This window comes from Anguilla anguilla, chromosome 9 (assembly GCF_013347855.1).
Source record: "Anguilla anguilla isolate fAngAng1 chromosome 9, fAngAng1.pri, whole genome shotgun sequence".
Lineage (NCBI taxonomy): Eukaryota > Metazoa > Chordata > Actinopteri > Anguilliformes > Anguillidae > Anguilla > Anguilla anguilla.
This window is the reverse complement of record NC_049209.1, coordinates 41377129-41397654: the sequence shown is the minus strand read 5'-3', so window position 1 is coordinate 41397654 and position 20526 is coordinate 41377129. Positions and strand designations below refer to the sequence as shown.

The following is a 20526-nucleotide window of genomic DNA, read 5'->3' as shown; positions in this document are numbered from 1 at the left end:
AGCACTGTCTGTGAAAATGATTCCGCAGAAACCTGGACCTTGTTCCTCTTAATTCTTTTGATGGAGGCTGAAATCACAACTCCAACAATGCGATGCTCTTATGGTTCCTGTCCCTGATTATTTTAGTTTGGAGCTTCAAGTTCTGCACTTTTCACTCCGTTTTTCAGGGTTTTTCTTATTTCGATTAAGTAGTGTAAGTAGGCCTGTTTTTTTAATAAGCTGTCTTGTCCATATGGGACAGAATATTTAATCGAGCTCGTTATATAAGCAATCCACAAGTAGGCTATGCCTAATGTGAATTTGTGGAAATCTGCCGCGACGTTCCATTTTGTAAGCAGATCAGTGAATCTGCGCAGCATGACGCTCACAAATCGTCATCGCTGCAACAGGGTTCATGCGAAATCAGGCTCAGATGAGGGAAACGAGACAGGCTCCAGGAGGGAAATGAGTAGGCTATTAAACATCTAGCCACTTATTGTGAAGCCAGAAATGCCGATCTGAGCTCTATGCGACTTCTAGCTTGGTTATTGCAAACCTGTCTTGATCGCTAGTACGTATAGGCTAGTTAGAGTAGCTAATGTTAAATAGTGTTGCTGAAATAAAGGCGATAGGCTCCTATCAAGCCAGCTAACTGTCTACATCTGCTGCTTGGCTGGTGAAAACTCAACGTTTTCCATTCGATTGTTAAAGTAAGTAGATAAGTTAGCCATGCAGCGATCAAAGGGAGTTCTATAAAACTGGGAATGCATATACAACCGCATGCAAATGTATGAAAACGTGTAACTGTTTTTGGAAGTCATTTAGCCTGATCAGTTGCCAGACACGAAGGTTTTCTTGCTAAGTATAATAATTAGCAATAGTACTGTAATTGCCAAAACATGAAGGCAGCATGATATGTTGCTTATGTCTACCGTACACATTCTTGGTCATGAAAGTTATGTTTACAAACATCACTCATCCGTGTAGCTATAAAGCATTAAAGACTGGTTATAGACATGGTTATACTGAGTCGCTACAGGTTGTTTTCGGGTATTCTTTTAATGTTAGATGTTACATGTTGCGAATGCTTTGAGTTATAGTTCTCAAATTTATGACCATTACTAGATTGTTAACAGTTCCCTTAATGTATTGAAAAGGGCTTAACGTTGAAAGGGTTTGTGAACTCAAATTGGTAACGTTGTCGTTAAATGTATTCTTACCGTGAAGAGTCCCTGTCTTGTTTACGTTTTTGTTTACATTCTGAACAGATGTGACTGTGCAAGCTAACCTATCACTGTCAGCGTCGCGGCACTGTCGACACAAGCAATGCCGGAAGCGCTGTCCTAAAAAAATCATCTTACCGTGAAGAGGGCTTGACACGCAAGCGTGCAAATGTATCACGGCGACGCAATTATATCGACAAATGCCATCTTTGGGGGAAAATGCAATATGCTGTCACTGCGTTTAGATCGAGCCTACAATGCATTAAAAAAAACAACACTTAAATCACCCACTCAATCTGTTTATGCCATCATAACACGGAGCGTTTGAAACTATAATTGGCAATACGTTCTTTTACAAACATAAATAAATAAATAAATAGTAGGCTACAGGTCAAGTTTAAGTTCACTTGTCTGGCTTTGACAACTTTGGGACAACTTTTTAACTTTGTAGTTCAAACTCAAAAGTAACTTAAATATTCAGTGAGTATTGGAGGCTTACTAATGTTTAGTATAATTTTCTGCAGGCTACTGGTAGTAGACTTCATGTATTAAAAGTCGCGAAGAAGTTCAAGTATAAGCCTAAGTGTACTTTCTTGAAATTTACTTGTGGAAAACTGAACCAAATACTCTTTCTTATTTTTAGAAAGTGCGCTCCAGTAATGTGCTTATAAAACTTGTCAAAGTTCCCTTCAGCCTAAAACTGGTTATACAAGTAGTATATGATATCATGAAAGACACCAGAGCACCACTCCATCATAAAATTCAGTGGTGGATTCATAGTTTGTACATAAGAAAACTGAAGTGAGCCTCAGCCGTGTTTTTGGATTAATGAAACTGACTGTACAGCCAAAGATGTTATTATTGAAAAATCATTGAAAATTCATGGAAATATGGTTCCTCCCCTGAATTTTGTGATGGTCTGGTATTATAGGCCTGCTACTTGAATAACCAGTTTTAGGCTGAAGGGAACTTTGACAAGGTGGACACTACAAAGTTTTATAAGTACACTAATATGCTTTCTCAAAATAAGAAAGCCTACTTGATTCACCTTTGAACTATTACACTCTGCAGGAAAGTATGCTTAGGCTTGAACTTACTTGAACATCTTTGCAACTTCTACATGAATTATACTGAAGTAGGCAACAGAAAACAATACTAAAATACTGAACCAGAAGTAGGCCACTAGTGCTCACTGGATGTTTAAGTTACTTTTGAGGTTTTATTAACTAAAAAGTGGGGCAGTTTGCTCCCAACGTTGAAAAAGTCAGATTAGTGGATCTATGTTTAAACATCACATGTAGCCTATAGCTTTTCTTCTCTTCAAGGGAGTGCAGTGCTATATGGTTTATAACGCTCTGTGCTGTGATGGCATTATATACAGTTTGTGTGGGTGACTGACAAGTGTATTTTTTATTTTTTGGAGCAAGGTTTGCTCCTTTCTTTAATCTAAATGCAGTTTACAGCATATAGCCTTTTTTCCAAAGATGGTATTTCTCAATATAATTGTGCTGCCGTGGTGACACATTTCTACACCTGCGGGTCAGGCACTCTTCACAGTAAGAAGAAATTTTCGGACAGCGCTTCTGGCATTGCTTCTGTCAAACGTGCTGCAAGGCTAGCAGCGATAGATTCGCTTGCAGTCACACCTGTCCAGAATGTAAAAAAGTAAGGGATCCTTCACACGAACATATATATACTCGCCCATATATTTCTGATTTGTCACGGGTAGCCTGCCTACAGCCCATTTCACAATAACATCGCCACATTAATTAGAATATTATGCAACCTGCAATATACTGTACTTGCACATTTTATACAAAGAACCCACACTGGATTGTTACTAACTAAGGCAATATTCCACTTGTTAATTATTTAACCTTTGCCTATAAGAAGCTTTTCATCAGGAACCTTCTCGCCATTGACAAAAGAATTACATTTCTTTCAGCAGTGGTTTTATTGTGTGGAAGGTTATGTGCCCTGAAAGGTCTTGTTTCTTTTCCTTCTATAGGACAGTATCTACTAAACAGAACTAAATGTGTGTTTTGGTCCTCTTTTTTTTTTTGTCTAGAGCCTATTGCATGTGATCATAATTTAACGTGAGCATCAATATTTTGTCCTGTTCATATTTTCCCTGTCACAGAAAATGGCACAGAAGGGAGACTTGCCTCCACCCTCTGTACAATGGGCATCAGATAGTCACCCTGTGGTGTCATTCCTCATGTCAGCTCTCAACTCAATGGTAAATACTTAATACCATAAATACTTTGTTTAAGGATGTTAGGTGGCAGTTATGCAGTTGAAGATATTTTATACGCACTTATAGTTCTGAAGGTTTAAAGGCAAATGTTATTCTTTTTTTTGTTTTAGAAGAAACACAATGTTTAGATTAATCATATTAATACAATTGAAATTATAATGTAATTACTTGTTAGTGTCTCCCCCTAGAGGGTTTGTTACAACCAAAAAGCAACACTGTTTTATTTATTTAGAATGATTTATATACACACAGTGAGCTCCATAATGTTTTGGACAAGTAAATGCTTTTTACTTGATTTGTCTCTGTACTCAACGATTTTAGGTTTGCAATGAAACAATTCACATGTGGTTAGGGTGCAGATTCTCAGCTTTTATTAAAAAAATATATATATATATTGGTTTCACCATGTAGAAATTACAGCACTTTTTATGCATAGTCCCCCCATTTCAGGGCACCATAATGTTTGCAAGAAATGGCTTCATTGGTGTTTCTGATTAATCAGAAGTGTCCAATTGCTTCCTTAGTGCCGGCTGGAAGCGTTATCAGTGTCTAGTCTTGATTCAAGGCTTTTGATTGCCTTTGGAGGCTGTTATATTCATTTGTCAACATGAGGACCAGAGTTGTGCCAATGAAAATCAAGGAAGCCATTGTGAGGCTGAGAAATAAGAAAAAAAAAATTGTGAGAGGCCAAACATAGGCCAAACCTTAGTCCTACCAAAACCAACTGTGTGGAACATCATTAAGAAGATAAAAAGCACTGGTGATCTCCATAATCGCAAACAGCCTGGTAGGCTAAGGAAGTCCTCTTCAGTTGATGACCAAATCACCAGTCTGACAGATCAGAAACACTCTTCAGGAGGCAGTTGTGGATGTGTCAGTGACTACTGTCAGAATTCATCCTACTGCTGCCGTAAGCTGTCACATCATCAGGGAAGACAAGTGAGCCATTTCCAGTGACAGCCATACAGTGGGCTCCAGAATTATTAGCACCCTTGATAAATATGCACAAAAAATGCTAAAAAAAATGGCTAAACTAAAAAATAATACAGTTATTGACATAAGCATTATTTTCCAACATGTGTAAACTAGTGTGCTTGATTAATGATTCATTGGAATTACATTACAGGCATTTGGCAAACGTTCTTATCCAGAGCGACGTACAACAAAGTGTATAACCATAACCAGGAACAAGTATGACGAAAACCCTAGAGAGAAGTACCGGTCCAAGTGCAGGGAACAACCGCATAGTTCAACTTGGACCCTGAAGGTTAAACTGATTAACACTAACACAAACGAGAACAGCAACAACGCAGTCTATGGAAAAATACAAGCAGTAGTTAAGACAGGTGCATTAACTAAGTCACCTACAAAACAGCTACCTAGTTACAACCCTAAGCCATTTAAGAGATTCATTTAAGAGATTACAGGGAGGTTAGGGAGGGATGGGGAGAGGGGAGAGAAATCAACCAAAGTCTTACATTTTTTTAATTAAAAAAATATTTCCCCAAAAAACATGTTCCACAATTATTGGCACCCCTGGTTTAATGCTTTGTGAAAACACCCCTGGCAAAGATGACAGCCATGAGTCTTTTCCTATAATTTATGATAAGTTTAGAGAACACATTTGGAGAGATTTTTGACCATTGCTCCATGTAGAACTTTTCAGAATCATTGATATTTTTGGGTTTGCGCTTATGGACCCCCCCCCCTCTTCAGTTCAGACCACAGGTTTTTGATGGAATTTAAGTCTGGAGACTGAGATGGCCATTGGAAAACATGGATGTTGATTTCACTTAAGCATTTCTGTTTAGATTTTGATGTATGCTTGGAGTCATTGTCCTGCTGGACAATCTTACCTATGACCAAGTCCTAGCTTCTTAACAGAGACAGCCACATTTTCTGACAGAATTTCCTGGTACTTTGTTGAATTCTTTGTGCCACTGATCTAAAATAGTGCCCTGGGACCACTGCCAGCAAAACATCTCCAAAATATCAATGACCCACCTCCATATTTGACCGTAGGTATGAGGTGCTTCTCCTGTATGCATTCCTCTTTTGCCGCCAAACATGTCGATGGTGTGTATGGCCAAAACGTTCAATTTTGGTCTCATCTGACAATAGCAACGTCTGGTTTACAACCTCCCTCGTGACTCCCACGTCACTCCCCTCCTCATCTCCCTCCACTGGCTACCAGTGCAAGCTCGCATCCGGTTTAAGACACTGGTGCTTGCTTTCCAAGCAGTCAAGGGGTCAGCTCCTGGTTATCTGCAGAAGATGATCAGACCCTACAAGCCGGCCAGATCGCTCCGATCGGCTACTACAGGGCGGCTGATTCCTCCCCCTACACGAGCAGCAACAAGGTCTCGACTCTTTGCAGTTCTGGCCCCACGATGGTGGAACGATCTTCCAGTGGAGGTCAGAACAGCAGAGTGTCTGAGCACCTTCAAACGGAAACTCAAGACGCACCTCTTCTCTGTATACCTCTCTCCTCTTCCCTAAACCCTCTCCCATAACTATTAAAAAAAAAAAAAAAAAAATTTTTTGGTTCAGACTATCTTGTTTCTCCTTACTGTATGCTACTATAGTAAAGGCTTTTTATCTACATTTTATTCAATGGACTTAAGTGGACTTGATCCTGAGTTTGGTTACACTGTTGTAAGTCGCTCTGGATAAGAGCGTCAGCTAAATGCCTATAATGTAAATGTATTGAAATAAAAGTATATAGTTTCCCCATATGTTTGAACATAACATATAGATTATTATCTGTGTCATTTATTATATGCAGCCTTTTTTCTTCATTTTTATTAAGGGTGCCTACAATTTTGGAGCCCACTGTACATGCCCAAGTCACTACCTCCAACCCTCCCTCCACTATGTTTCACGAATGAGGGGGATGCTGTGGATTATGAGCATTTACTTTCTTTCGCTTTCCATCACTTTGGTACCGGTTAATACTCATCTCGTCTGTCCAGAAGACTTTGTTCCAGAACTCAACTGTTTTTTTTTTTTTAAATACACTTTTCTTCCCAATTTAAATTTCTTCAGTCATCCCCCACAGTGGTTTTCTGTTTTCCGCTAGGTTGTTTGTTATTGCTAAGCTCAACAATGCATTCTTGCTTCCCGACATTGTATCAAGCAGTTGATTTTGTCACTCCCAGTGTTTTGGCTATGTCTCTCATCAATTTATTCTGATTTTTAAGCCTCATGATGACCTGTCTTTCTGGCTTTGAGACTTAATTGGTCCTTATTTTGAGGGACAACAGCAACATTGGACTGGAAATAACACACCTATAATCAACTTTTTGTTAGCTTTTTTGTGCATGAACTAATGGTGCTGACAGACAGCTGGCCATAAAACAGCTGAACGGCTGGTCCCCTAAAATGAAAAGGGCTGCAATCCATGGATACATGGATTATCCCATATTGATGTAAATGCCCTGAAATTAAAGCTGACAGTCTGCACTATAACCTCATGATCACTGTTTTATTTCAAATCAGTAGAGAGCCAAAGCAACAAATATTAACAGTGTTATCTATAATCAGTTCTGTGGGGATTAGGCCATTATTTTTAAAAAGATGCATGGTCAAAATGCGAAATGTGGCTGAAAACTACAGTCTGAATTTTTCTTAACTCAATGGCCTTTCAGTGCATGGAGCTGGCCAAGTCAAGCGTAGAGGTAGCCTGCCTAGCTGTCTTCAACAAGGAAGTGTTTGTGGTGGGGACAGAGCGAGGCAAAGGATATGCAAACATTAGGCTGGACTTCCAGAGAGACTTTGCCACATACTGTAAGTAATCATGGACACTTGTAAGGTTAGGAAAATACTGTGTTTGCATTCTGTCCATTTTAAGTGAAATCGTTGCATTTTACTATGTGCCAAAGAAAAAGCTTTTCACACCAAGGATAATAAAAAAGAGAGATTACTACAGAAGGCAAAGTTTTGGAATAAATGTAATTATAAATTCTCTTTTTGTTGTTTTAGATATGCCTCGATAAGTAGAAACAGGTGCCTTTTTGGATAATATTGGACATCCCTGAATTCTAGACACTGAATAATTTAAGCCTGATTGGAGGTATTTTTCCTGCAAAGACATATGGATTAATTTCTCCTGGTGACTTCTAGGTGTTTCTGAGGAGGAGAAACATAATGACCAACATAGGAGTAAAGACCTTTGTTATCAACATGCTTCAGACAAGCTAAACAGGGATAAACTGAAAATGGCAGTGGAGGACCTCTTCTCCTCATGTTACGGTAATTATATCTATTACAATAGGCAGCAGTGAGCTGGAAGATCTCCAGGTCAAGCTGCATATTATTAACAGGCAACCAAAGAAGCCACAGTGCATTAATCAGATTCAGCACAGTCTTATGACAGTGTGACAGGTATGACTTTGTGACAGTGTAGTATTAACATGACAATTGTAATAATATTTTTCAGAATTATAATGCTTTCTGTATCCCCAGTTAATCCTTCAGCAAATCAAATCCAATGTAGCATACTGTGACATGCATGTGGATTTGTGGGGCCTGTGCTGACAGTTGGTGTTTTCTGTGGTTTAGGAAAAGCTTTAGGGAAGTCTAGATTGGTGGCTGTGCCGTACGCCAAGATTCTCGAGGACCCCTCCGATGTGGAAGTGAAAGGTCTTCCTGAGGGAATCATTTTACAGGAGCCTGGAAATTACGACACATCGACTTTAATGAAAATTCTGGAAAATAAGCTCCACATTAGCTTTGTTTTGAGAAGGTGACTCCGCGGTCTGTTGAATACTTTTATGATATTTATTTCTTTGTTGTTGTAATAGCTGTCTGACCATCGATTATTTTTATTTTTAGGCCAGTTTTGGGAAAAAGAAAGCTGAAAGGTAGACAAAACTTTTTCTTCATGATGAGTGCTATTGGATAGTTCCTCAGTTGTAGCTCACCCACTTAATTAAAAAACAGTGGCCTTAATGTATAATCTATTCTGTTTATGATTCACTGGAAGGTGCAAGATTTGGAAGGAAAGGAATTGCCTCAGAAAACACTGTGTCACTAGCATGTTTATTTAGTCACACTGAAGCTGAATGGTTGCACTTCTAAACAAGGATTTGATTTCTGTTTGACTTGCAGGAAAGGATACCAGTCAGGCAGTGAAGCGTGAAAACAGTTCATCAGATTGGTAAATAGAATTTACATCCACCAAAGAAAGCAAATGTGAGAGGTCCTATTTGTGGTTAGCCAGTAGGCAACAATCATATGCAGTTTAAAAATGAATGTTTATCCATATATTTCAATGCGATAGTCCACATTATTCAAGTGTCATCAGGTTGTATCTTTAACACAATTATAATATCTAGTGAATAAATATTAAGAGGATTACATATGTAAATATGTAGATATAATTGGGGCCACAGATATTTAGTTTAATTTCCCAGGCACAACAGACAACTTGCAAGAATTTATGACTCATGTTCCCCCCAGTATAATATCAGGAGTAATGATTCTGCGAAGAGAAAAAACATTTTTTTAAATGTCCAAAAAGTAGTGTTATGCAATTTTTGTTACTAGCCTCCTACTGAAAAACATGAAGTTCAGTGTTTTTCTCTAATTTCCATGAGAGTCCTAATAAAAATGGACTACATCTGCAACTGTGTTTGAAGCATTTGCAGTCAGAAAGTTGGACACATGCTCCATTTTTGGCTATTTTTAAAATTGTCATTTGATGGCAAACAGTGCTAATTAAATGCATTCTCTTGCAGCTTTGTAACTGTACAAGTGAAATCAGAACCACATGAAAACCAAGGTATGTCCATAATTTAAATATGTGAATAAAGAGCTCCCAAGTAGTATGGACTATGAATGCAGTAAGCATTCCTGCTAGTTTAATTATATTTTTGATTTCAATCCAAAATGCAATGATGGATATGAAAAGTGCTCTTTGTCTGTTTCTTCAGAGGAATCAGAGATGGTAGTTATGTCTGTGAAAGAAGAACGTGATGACCCTCAGTATCCCCTGAAAAGTAAATCGTTTAGAAATCACTCCAATCACTTGAGTATTTGCATAAGAATGTGACGATGTTAGACAGCACATTGGAATTTGTGTCTGAATTTTTTTGTAGGCAGTCATTGTGTTGGGGTAGCAAGAGAGGACACCGCAAAGTTATTTCCAAGAGAAGGTAAGGATGTTCTCTCTACTCCTTCTTGCACTGGCAGTTTGCTGAAGCAGAAATGGAGACACTGTTACCCCCTAGGGTTATTTATACTATCAGTCAGTCATTGAGTAAATCATTTTGTTTGCTCTCTTGTATATATATATATATGTAGACAGAGAGATAGAGAACAAAATTATATGTATATGCATATTATACTTTGTAAAAGTCAGAGACAACCTTTTTGTTTATTCATTTTTTCAGTCAAATCGGCCATTCAGTGCATTTTTTTCAGCATCGAACAATAATGCAGGAAACATATATTTAACAGAACATTATATAATTACAGAAAAGCCTCCACTACTACATATAAATTCAGATCTATCACTGTTTGTCCACTCCTTTCAATCAACAAACAAGTTACAGCTGTGTCCTCCCAACATAAGTTGTTGCCAAACATGTCAATGACGTTAAAACACTTTGCCTTCACTACTCTAGAATTTGAACAGACAACTACCCAGGCACACCTTAGCCATCGATAATTCAATTGTATAAGGAAGGTGCACGTCAAAGGAAAATATGTGGGGGGAAAAGAGTTTCTAAAAGAGAGTTCAAAAGATTATTGTAAGATACAGGGAAAATGTGACTCCTAAGAACCGTGCAAGAACTGGTAGACTACTAAAACTATCACAATCAAAAAGATGGTATTTTGAGAGATATTGAGAGATAGGGAAAAAATTATCTCCGCTCTTGCTTCAGATCTGAAGAAATCCACAGGCGTTTCTGTCAGTCCTTCCAATATGAGAAGACAACAATGCTGAAAGGATGCGTAGTTGTGAAAAAGCCGCTACTGTGGAAAGGAAATAAACAAAAGAGATTGAGATTTCCGCAAGTAAGAGAAGGCAGTACGTATGCTGCCAAAGGAGAGACTCTCTGAACCATGTCTACAACCATCAGTCAAGGATGGTGGAGAATCAGTGCAAGTTTGTACTGATTGGGGTTGTATAAGAACATCTGGAGTTGGTGATTTGGTTTTGATTGAAGGAATGTTGAATGCTGATAAATGCAAACATCTTAATATATCACGCAATACCCTCTGGACGACGTTTGATTGGAAGCACATTCATTCTATGTATGACAATGACCCCATGTACACTGCTCTGAAGACCAAGCTGCTGGTGTTCTCAGAAAAATGGACTAGCCACCCCAGAGTCCAGACCTCAACATCATCAAATGTGTTTTGGATTATTTGGATCGAGAGAAGCAGAAAATACAACATACTGCAAATACTGAACTTTGGAGGTGTTTACAAGAAGCTTGGAAAGATATCCCTGCAGATTTCTTCGAAATCTCCTGAAAAGAATGGAAGCTGTAATAAAGGCAATGGGTGATCATACTAAATACTCAATTCAAAAAAAAAATGCACTAAATGGCTGTTTTCACTGGAAAGTAAATAAATGAAAGGGGTGGTTACTGACCATTACACTGTAGGTTAGACTTCACTGATGATGCTCTGCCAGACCTGTACTTCAGCCATCTTCAGCTCCTGCTTATTTTGGGCGCTAGTTGCCTTGAGTTTTCTTGTCAGCATATGAAACGCAGATCAGGTGAATGACTTGGTCAGTCAAGAATTCTCCAGTTTCTGGCTTTGAAAAACACCTTTGTTTTAGCGGTATATTTGGGATCTTTATCTTGGTGTAGGAAGCGCTGTTGAGTTTGGAGGCATTTGCTTTGAGCAGATAAGATACACCTCAGCAGTTGCATCATCAATGAATACATCAGTGTGGACAATTGGGCCAGTAGCCTACCTAATATGGTAGCCATGCATGCCCAAACTATAACACCCTCGCCACATTTCACAGATGCGGGTGGTGCTTTGGATCTTGGCCTCCACACTTTGCTTTTGCATTCATTCTAATACAAGTGAATCTTGGTCTTGTCTAATTTTTTCCAGAACTTTGCAGGTTCTTTTAGGTACTTCTTAGTAAACTGGCTGTCTTGTTTTTGTGGCTAACTAGTGGTTTGCATCTTGCAGTGTAGGCTCTGTTGTTCTGTTCGTGAACTCTCTGATGCATTCACACCTGCCTCCTGTAGACTGTTTCTGATCTGTCATTATGGTGAAAATTATTTGGTCATCAACTGTAGAGGTCTTCCTTATCCTACCAGGCCCTTTGTGATTGCTGTGCTCACCAGTGGTCTATTTATTCTTAATGATGTCACAAACAGTTGCTTTTGGTTAGCCTAAGGTTTGGCCTGTATGTCTCTGACTGATTTTCTCATTTCTCATAATGGCTTCTATGACTTTCACTGGCACAACTCTGGTCCTCATGCTAACAAATTCCTTTAACAGGCTAGAATCAATACTAGATACTGAAAGCTGTCTTGTACCTCCACTAAGGAAGCAATTGAACACACAATTGTGTTGGCTTCACAGGTGTTTCTAATCAGAAAAACCTGTGAAGCCATTTGTCCAAAACATGGTGAAATGGAGGGTCTCTGTGTAAGAAGTACTGTCATTTCTACAAGGTGAAAACAAAATGTATAAAAATGCCCTGTAATAAAAGCCAAGAATCTGCACTTCCACCACATGTGAATCGTTTGATCTGAAATTGTGGAGTTCACAGGCAAAGGAAGTAAAAATATGTCTTTGCCTCAAAGATTATGGAGCTCACATAGTTTTATAATGCATTTATGTTTGTTTTTTTTTTACATGTGTAAATCTATGTTTTTATATAGACAGTAATAGGTTTCATCTCCTGATCATCGGATAAACCAATCTATTTGTTTATAGTCTACCAGTCTGTTGTGCATGGCTCAGGTCCATCAGCTGTTGCAGAAATAAGGGAGGATCCTGAGGTAGAGGTGACCATTGAAGGTGAGCGTGATTGCTCATGCATTTGTCTGCCTCTTTTGATTAACTCCCTCTCTCATGAGAGATGAATCTGGTTGGTTCAGTGCTTTTTGTCCCATAAGAACCACAACTTCTCTCATCTTTCAGCTTCAGCAGCCTGTTGGTCAAGAGCAGGGATCGACCTGGCCCTTGGCCCTGGCAGGAAGCTGCCTGATCTAACCCTGCAACCACAGTTCCGCAGCAGGAACACCCAGTGCAGCACCAAGTGGGGCATGACCGTCCTGCGCAAGTGGTACCAGAACCGCTTCCAGCGGCCGGCCACCGCCATCGACCTGATGTCCCCGGCAGAGCTTGACGAAATCCTATGTGAGTTCTACCTCAACGCTAAGACCTGCAAGAAGGACCCCTACACCAAAAACTCCCTGAATGCCATTCGCAGGAGCATCAGTCGTTGCCTGCGTGGGCCTCCCCTACGCCGTCCAATCAACATCCTCAGCGATTTCCAGTTCCCTGCCTCCAACCGTGCCTACCGAGAGGTCTGCAGCACCCTGGAAATGGAGGGCAAGGCTATAACCAAGCACATGGTCCCCATAGCTGCGGAGGACCTGCTGAAGCTGTACCAGAGCAGTGCACTAAGGACCAGCTCTCCCCAGACCCTCCTTAACAAAGTCTGGTTTGACATCATGTTCTTCCTGGTGCGAGATGGTGGAGGAGGTCGCTACACCCAACGGGAACTCACAAGAGAGTCATTCAGCTTTAGCATTGACGAGCACGGTAATTATATCACGTCCTTCCATATTCTTAAGCTCCTCAATGCTTCAATGCTCTAGTAAACTGTTCTTTACTATGCAGGATTATTATCTATGATGCATCTCTATATTTCTACACTTTCGCCGAATTTGTGCACCTTTACCTGGTTTTGTGTTTGTATTCGGGACTTTTCTGGGCGTGGTGCTTGTTTCTGTGTGGGGCGAGGTGGGTGTGGCTACAGAGCCTGTGTCTTTGGGTCAGATTTCAACATAGTGTTTGTTGCTACAGCTAGTTAGGCACTGTAATGGCTCAAATATAGCAAAGCAGAAAGACAAGCCAACAGTGCTCATTCAAGAAATATAGTTACTGTTACCTTGGAATTGCTTTTCCTCTATGGCGTCAGCAGCAGTTTGCCAAGGGGCTGAAAAGCAATGTGGTGCTGGCTTGTTTTCTGCTGGACCTGTAAGCAACATTACCTCTCGCTGTGCAGTTTCTTACCAGAATTGCGGTTTTTCACTGGAATGTCAAGTTTTTAAATTATTTGTTCATGTTCGGTTCATGGTCCTGACTGGACAGTGTAGTGTAGTGTCTGGTCCGAGAAATTGGTGGGAGAAATTTACCAGTTTTAATTGCAGTTTTAATTGAATTTTGCATGTCTGTGACTCAGTCAGGTACTTGGGATCAGTGGGCTGAAGACAGAGGGGGAGACTTCTTTTATTGTAAACACAGGCTCAAAAATCCTGCATAGTATGCATTTAAACATTACTGCATTGCTCTTTTCATTTGTTTTATTCATTCATTCCATTATTTTTTTTATATCCAATTATGTATTTCCATTGGAAGCTACTGTCAATATGGATTTGAGTTTTATTTAGAATTTTGTTCACTATTTAATTATAATTTCCTTTTTACATCAACTTCAATTATGCCATTTCCTAAATAACAAAACCAGAAATTGATTATTAACAACGGTACTTCCTCAACTATGTCTGAAAGCTGTAAATCTGTCTTTTTTATATTACTTTGGTCTTGATAAGGTGGCAGTGCATTCACAGCATTGTGTCTCTGTGTATGCCTCACCCATCCAGGCAGAGAGTTTGTGTCTGCAGTTCAAAATGAGCGGAGGATGTACGCCCTGCCTGGAGATCCACGCTGCCCGGTTTCAGCCTTCCAGCTCTACCTCTCCAAACTCAACCCCTCCAGCAATGCCCTATTCCAGCATCCCATCCCTCACCCTTCCACAGACATATGGTACAGCACCAAGCCAGTTGGAGTTAATGTTTTAGGTATGATGATACATAAATAATGGCTAATCCCTTTCATCCATGAATTTTTTCCCCAAATATGGTGCTGCCATTCCCTGCTTAAATCCATTGCTTTTTAATTGAAGCTTCTTCCACCAGTCTGAGACAGCATAGACTGAACACCACTGAAACCCTCCCCACCAAGACATTACATTACAGGCATTTAGCAGACGCTCTTATCCAGATGTACAACAAGTGCATTAGTTCAAGGTGCAGAGGTGCAGAAAAACACACTAGAGTGAAGTAAAGATCATAGTGCCAGAAGTGACCTCATAGATCAGGACTCCAACCCTGTAGGGTAACCTGTTCAGCAAATAAAACAATCCTGCCAAGTACAAAACAAGACATGGTGTGTCTAATTGCGCAGCCATATTAGACTTGGTCTGAATTTTGTTTCTAGAACTCAGAGCACATTTTGAGCACATAAAGAACAATTTGTTCTTTAGCTGAATACGCCACCTAGCAGCTAGATAAGACTGTTGGATGATATGATGTGTCTTTGGAATAGCATGAAAAATGTCTTTCAGTAACACCTGCTATATGCAGTCTGACCACATTGCACATAACATTCCAATGATGGCTTATACATTGCAGTGTAATGCTGTCTTAACTCTTGGATTAAGTACGGGAAAGAACATTGGACAGGCTTCTGGACAAGTACATTTTTTAATTGCGTTTCGTGTTTACCTTCAGGCAGCATGATGTCCAAGCTGTCAAAAGAAGCTCAACTTTCTTTCATCTACTCTAACCACAGTATTAGAATGACCCAAATTTCACTGCTACAAGGACTTTTGCAGTCGCAAAGGACAAAGGTACAGTGAAATATTACTCTCTTTCACCTGACTCACAGACTTTGTGAAACCAGCTGGAAAACTCATGTGGTAGAATATTATAGGACCTTGTGACCCAATATCATAGGCATGGGACACAAGAATACGCAGTAGTAATAATGGAAGTCCTAAAGCTTAACAGGTGCACGTCACATTGAATGAGCTGTTTTGACAAAGCTGTCAGATGAATAAAGAAACAACACTTTTTGCATTATGTATGATATTCCATTGCAGAGATTTTATATTTCTATTGTAATTTTGCATGCATGTAACTCATTATAGAATTGCAAAATTTATGGGCACTAATATAAAAGCTTCACTTAACATGTATTATGTCTTCTTTGTGTGCAGGTCTCTTCGCTGTCATTGAAAAAGCAATGGTAAACAGTGCCTGAGGTAGTGTTTGTGTGATTTCTGTGCAAATGAACAACATTTTCTGTGTAATTTGTAATGCTGTGCTGTGTCATCCAGTTACAGGACAATGCACTTACTCTACGCTCAAGTGTTAAGTCTTCTTTCTCAAGTAACTGTATTGTGACTGATCCCCATCTGTTCAGCTTAATGATCTTATAGAATCAGAAAGGACATACTGTAGTCAGTATGTGATCTCATACACATCCTCGAGCCTTTTTCATAGTCAAAAATATATAGGATCCTGCAACCCTCTATTCAGATTGGCCCTTTGCATTTCATGGCCTACATTTATGTGAAAATGTCTAATATCATACGGTAGACCCGTCCACCTGATGCTGGCTAGCTGATATGTGATTACAGGGTGTGCGGATATGAGATTGAGCCAGTGTCACATCTGACAGTGAAGTGTCCAAGGATGACAGAAACAAATGGGTCTTGACCAGGGATAAAAATGGAATTTCTCACATGGGCTCAACACCTGTGAGAGGTCCTGAGGCCTGAAAGGGATGGTTGATGAACAGTGAGGCCACAAAATTCTTCATGTGCCTGTTATACCTCTTGAACGGTATGGTAAACTGCTGTATTTGGCACACATACTGTATGTGAATTCGGTAAAAAGCATTAGGTAAAGAAAATAGTATATTGCTTACTTTTATATTCAGAAATGCATTTGATTTGAAATGTGTCTTTTTATACATTATTCATTTGATACAGTTGGCTCTTTCATTTTAATAACTGGAATCTGAAATGTATTTTATTGTATAATGTATTTATGTGAGGCTTAACATAACACACTCAACAAGAAAGAAGTGATGTTGGACAGTTGTCCTTATCCAATCCAATCCAATCCATGGCTGTTGTTTGAACCATGACATGCTGTACCATGTGTTACTTACTCTGTACTGAATATTGACAAAGTACAAGGTTAATTGTGAGTTAGAATAATACTTCTCTTTACTAATGTGTTCAAAGCCTTGTATGTATGAAAATGTGTTTTATATTGATTACATTTGCTTGGTGTAGTGTGTTATGTTGCTTCTGTGAAAGAAAATATGTGCTGTGCAAATGTTTTAGGTTCCCTCAGTAAAATATTGCAAATTCCTGAAATAAAAGTTGCTCTTAGTTTTTTAGGAATTAAATGAGCCTTACATGATATGTTTCAGTAATTTACTACAAAATGTTATCCTGAACGAATCGCTGCAGATGTTTGTGAAGGCCATAGAACTGTCAAGGGATTTTGTAACAGTTACAACTTAAATCGCATTTTAAATATGCCTAAAAATGTGGCCTCCATCACCTGGCTTAATGGCCGTTATTATTTGCATGATAATCTTTCTTTTCTTTTCAAACACGTTTGCACCCCGGACACCGACTTTGCAAATACTGTGGGTCTTGTCGAACATAGGAATTTTCTTGAGTAATCTTCTTGATTAATTTCTTCAGAGGTAGAATATTACCGCATAATTATAGAGAGTGGTCTGTTCCTGTTTTTATGTAGTACCCTGAACAATGATTTACAGAATGTTTTATCACCGGCCTTGCTTTTTAATGATGTTCCACAAGGTTGTATGCTTCCATTTTGTACCAGATTCTCAAACTTGATCCTGATTTTAAAAGTAATTTTATTTAAATACTTCATTTTAAATATTGGCTTGCAAATTCATGATTTGTTATTTAGTTGACTTAACATAAATTGTAGCAAAGATATGAGTCAAATGTAAAATAACCATTCCCCAACATGACTCCTGGGTCCAATGCCACATCACATGATGCTATCCAACTTTCTGTTTTTGGGGTTTAACCACCGCAAGAACTTCTCGGAAGACATTCTGGTCTACCTTCTACATGGTTAACAAATTACATTACATTACATTACATTCATTTGGCAGACGCTTTTATCCAAAGCGACGTACAAAAAATTAATCTTCAAGAGATGTAAACCCATGAATAACATTAAGTTTTCCCTGTTTTTGACACAAGCTCATTTTCAGCAAACCTCTTCTGTAACCTGTGAAAAGCAGTCTCCTGCCTTACATATATAATGACAAAACAGTAGGAACAGTTGTTTTTCATATTGCTGTTCATATCGCCCTTTCTCCAGACTTTCTCAAGGACAAACCACAATGGATAATATTGGTTGATCGAAGTTGTCCCCAACTCATTGGAGAGCCTTCTTTTGACTTTCCTTCTCTATCCCCTCCCTACCTTATCTTTTAATCTTCCTCTGCTTCCTCTGTCTCTTCCTCCTCTACCTCCCCATCTCCTCCCAATATCCTCTCCCTACCCTGCCTCCTCCACCAGCCCTGCTCCTCACATTCTTACTCCTCATTGTCCTCCTCCATTGATTGTCATTGACTGTTCTATCTCCATGGCTGAATTTTGAACTTTTGAGTTTAGAAGTTTATTAACTGGTACTTTAGTGTTGTAATTTGCCTGGAAGCAATGAAAATGTCCTGTTAGTTTTGAAAAGTAATCACAAGACGACAGATTGTGATGATTACATTTTACACAAATAACTGTGCTAAATGTCAGGAGGGAAGTGGCTTTGTTCAGCAGCATGTGTCATATTGAGAATAACTGTAGTACAGAATGATTTATGAGGACAATATATTTGTTGTCCACTAGAGGGTGCATGTCAGTCAGTGATTTGAGTCCTAGGTTATAATACTTTTGATGTGATCAGTGCAGCAGCAATCAAGATCTTGTTTCATCTCTGACCCTGAATTCTGAATTTTCATAGTGCAGATGTATTATTTCAGCATTCTTAGTTAGTTTATTAGTCATAGCAATTCATACAACATGGAAACCGCTCTGCGCAACAGGCTGTCTGGGTTCAGTGCCTCGTTCAGGGTTTCAACTAGCTTGACACACAAGATTTGAGTCAAATTTGAATTACTCTGGTTAGATATTAATAACTATATTCACTCTGTGAATATAATTTACAGTACCAGAACACACATTATATACCCTATAACCAGTGACAAGGAACTAGATAAATCACACAAAAAACGAAAATTTTGAATATCTCATGTTGAGAATTTTCCCAGTGACTTTGCTGTAAAACATCTTGAAGGACAATTAGGCCAGACAAGATAAGCATTCCTTACCTGCATTTGATAAATGACCCACAAAATAGGTATGTGGACTGCAGTTTTAATGGCAGTGTTGATACATACAAACTGGGCATGGAATATATTCCTTCTTTTTCCTAGGAAACAGTTGCAATATGCAGTGCATTCCAAAATGATCCACACCCTTGATAAAGATGTACAACGTAGGCTGTATAAAATAAACAGTACAGGTAATGAGCTACACTGTGCTCAAATAATTTGTATTATTATTTTATACTGTTACTATTGCACTTTACCAACTCTGTCTACTCTATAGATGCTACCATGTCAGCAGGACTAGGGTGGAGACTGATAAATATAAAAAGTTCACTCCAGTTCCAAAAAGTAGCAAAATTCTCCACCAAGGGTATTCTTTGAGAGCCACAGTATCCTTTTAGCCAGATGTGAAGTTGGTGGATTCGGCAGAACATTGCCAACGTGAGGGGTAGACGGGGTCAGTAAAGATGCATTGTTTAATGGAATCCAGGGCAGTTGATAAGTGATAAAATCATCCTTTTCTTTTGGATTGCTGAAGCCTGATGTCATTTAGGTCAGTAAGAAGTGTGTAAAAACTGGAAGAGTGGCAAACCTGCCTGGCAGAGGGTGCAAGTATATCATTTCCCCACACAGTGAGACAGATGGTTTTGGAGGCAAAACAAAAGGGCCACAGTTGGGGATCTAGAAAACTTGGTTGCTTCTTGGGGGACACAAATGCTCTAAATCTACCATCAGATGCCACCGCTGATAGGCATTTTGGAAGGACTGCCAGGGAAAAGCCTGTATTTAGGTCATCGGCAAAAATAAGTATCTTGGCAGGACAGTTATGTGTTTATTTAGGTGCAGACAAAAAATAGCCTACTTGATTATTTCAAAATCAACTAATTCCTTAAATATGGTAGTATAGCTATTGGAGGACTACGGACTACCTCACTCTTTCTAAAAGGTACACTTGCTTCATCCCAACTCAGGTTTTTGTGGTCAGTTCTTTTATTTGTGCCAAAGCTCTGATTGTTGAAGAACTATTTACAACAGCAACTGTTTTCCCTGTGAGGATATTTGTGGCCAATTGGTAATTTAAGTTCTTTATTTTGAATGGCAGTGTTTTCCAAGTGAAGACCAGTGTTCCTTTAGGAAGATTATGTCATAAAGGCTGCCAGTCAAATCACCCTTCTGTATAGTCTTAAATGTCTCACTGCCTGCTGGAGTGGAACCTCTTGGGCATTAGGACCCTTAGGACAATCTGGTGCCATTCATAGGACCACATGAGGAGTGACTTGCTCATTTTCCACCCAAAATATCTAGTGTGACATATATTTTGAATAGGTATCTATTCTTCTAGTCAAAGCAGGTGCCATACTTAGAAATAAAATGTCTATAGATAACTTGATGCAAGGGGTGGCCCATATATATATGGAAAGTGTCAAGACCTTATCTTTATTAATCTTTCCACTGTTATGTTTTATAAGAAGCTGCCTGGGGCACTGACCTGTCTGGAGCAGCAGGGCATTCATCCAGTCTTTCTTTGGTAATGAAATATGCTGTGGTGTGAATTTTCCATAGTGCAGGTGCCAGGTTCTCCTAACAGGTATAACCTCCTCTCTCCTGCTGTATTAATAGCCCCAGAAGGCTTAGCGGGATCATCTGGCGATTGCCTCCTTCATGCCGCTGAATTACTAAAGC

The 20526-nt window shown here is 39.2% G+C and overlaps 1 protein-coding gene across 2 annotated transcripts; it reads left to right on the top strand.

The window, feature by feature from the left end:
• The first annotated feature begins 371 nt into the window (after window positions 1-371).
• Window positions 372-16889, top strand: LOC118235798. 2 transcript variants are annotated; one of them, XM_035433620.1, is made up of 15 exons: window positions 372-689; window positions 3343-3441; window positions 7107-7245; window positions 7582-7710; window positions 8020-8203; window positions 8293-8321; window positions 8569-8617; window positions 9198-9241; window positions 9393-9458; window positions 9558-9614; window positions 12379-12462; window positions 12586-13212; window positions 14277-14474; window positions 15186-15304; window positions 15674-16889. In XM_035433620.1, exons 2-15 carry the CDS (start codon window positions 3346-3348, stop codon window positions 15704-15706), a joined length of 1854 nt encoding a protein of 617 aa, XP_035289511.1. In that variant the 5' UTR covers window positions 372-689; window positions 3343-3345; the 3' UTR covers window positions 15707-16889. The 2 variants fall into 2 exon arrangements, with proteins under 2 accessions (XP_035289511.1, XP_035289512.1); XM_035433621.1 differs by having other exon boundaries at window positions 372-693.
• Window positions 16890-20526: the final 3637 nt, after the last annotated feature.

Bases quoted from the DNA above. Each gene is read 5' to 3' on its own strand.
- LOC118235798 (XM_035433620.1), top strand. From the start codon at position 3,346: ATGGCACAGAAGGGAGACTTGCCTCCACCCTCTGTACAATGGGCATCA. The intron at 7,711-8,019 runs GTAATTATATCT...TCTGTGGTTTAG, and splicing joins CCTCTTCTCCTCATGTTACG to GAAAAGCTTTAGGGAAGTCT. The intron at 15,305-15,673 runs GTACAGTGAAAT...CTTTGTGTGCAG, and splicing joins TGCAGTCGCAAAGGACAAAG to GTCTCTTCGCTGTCATTGAA.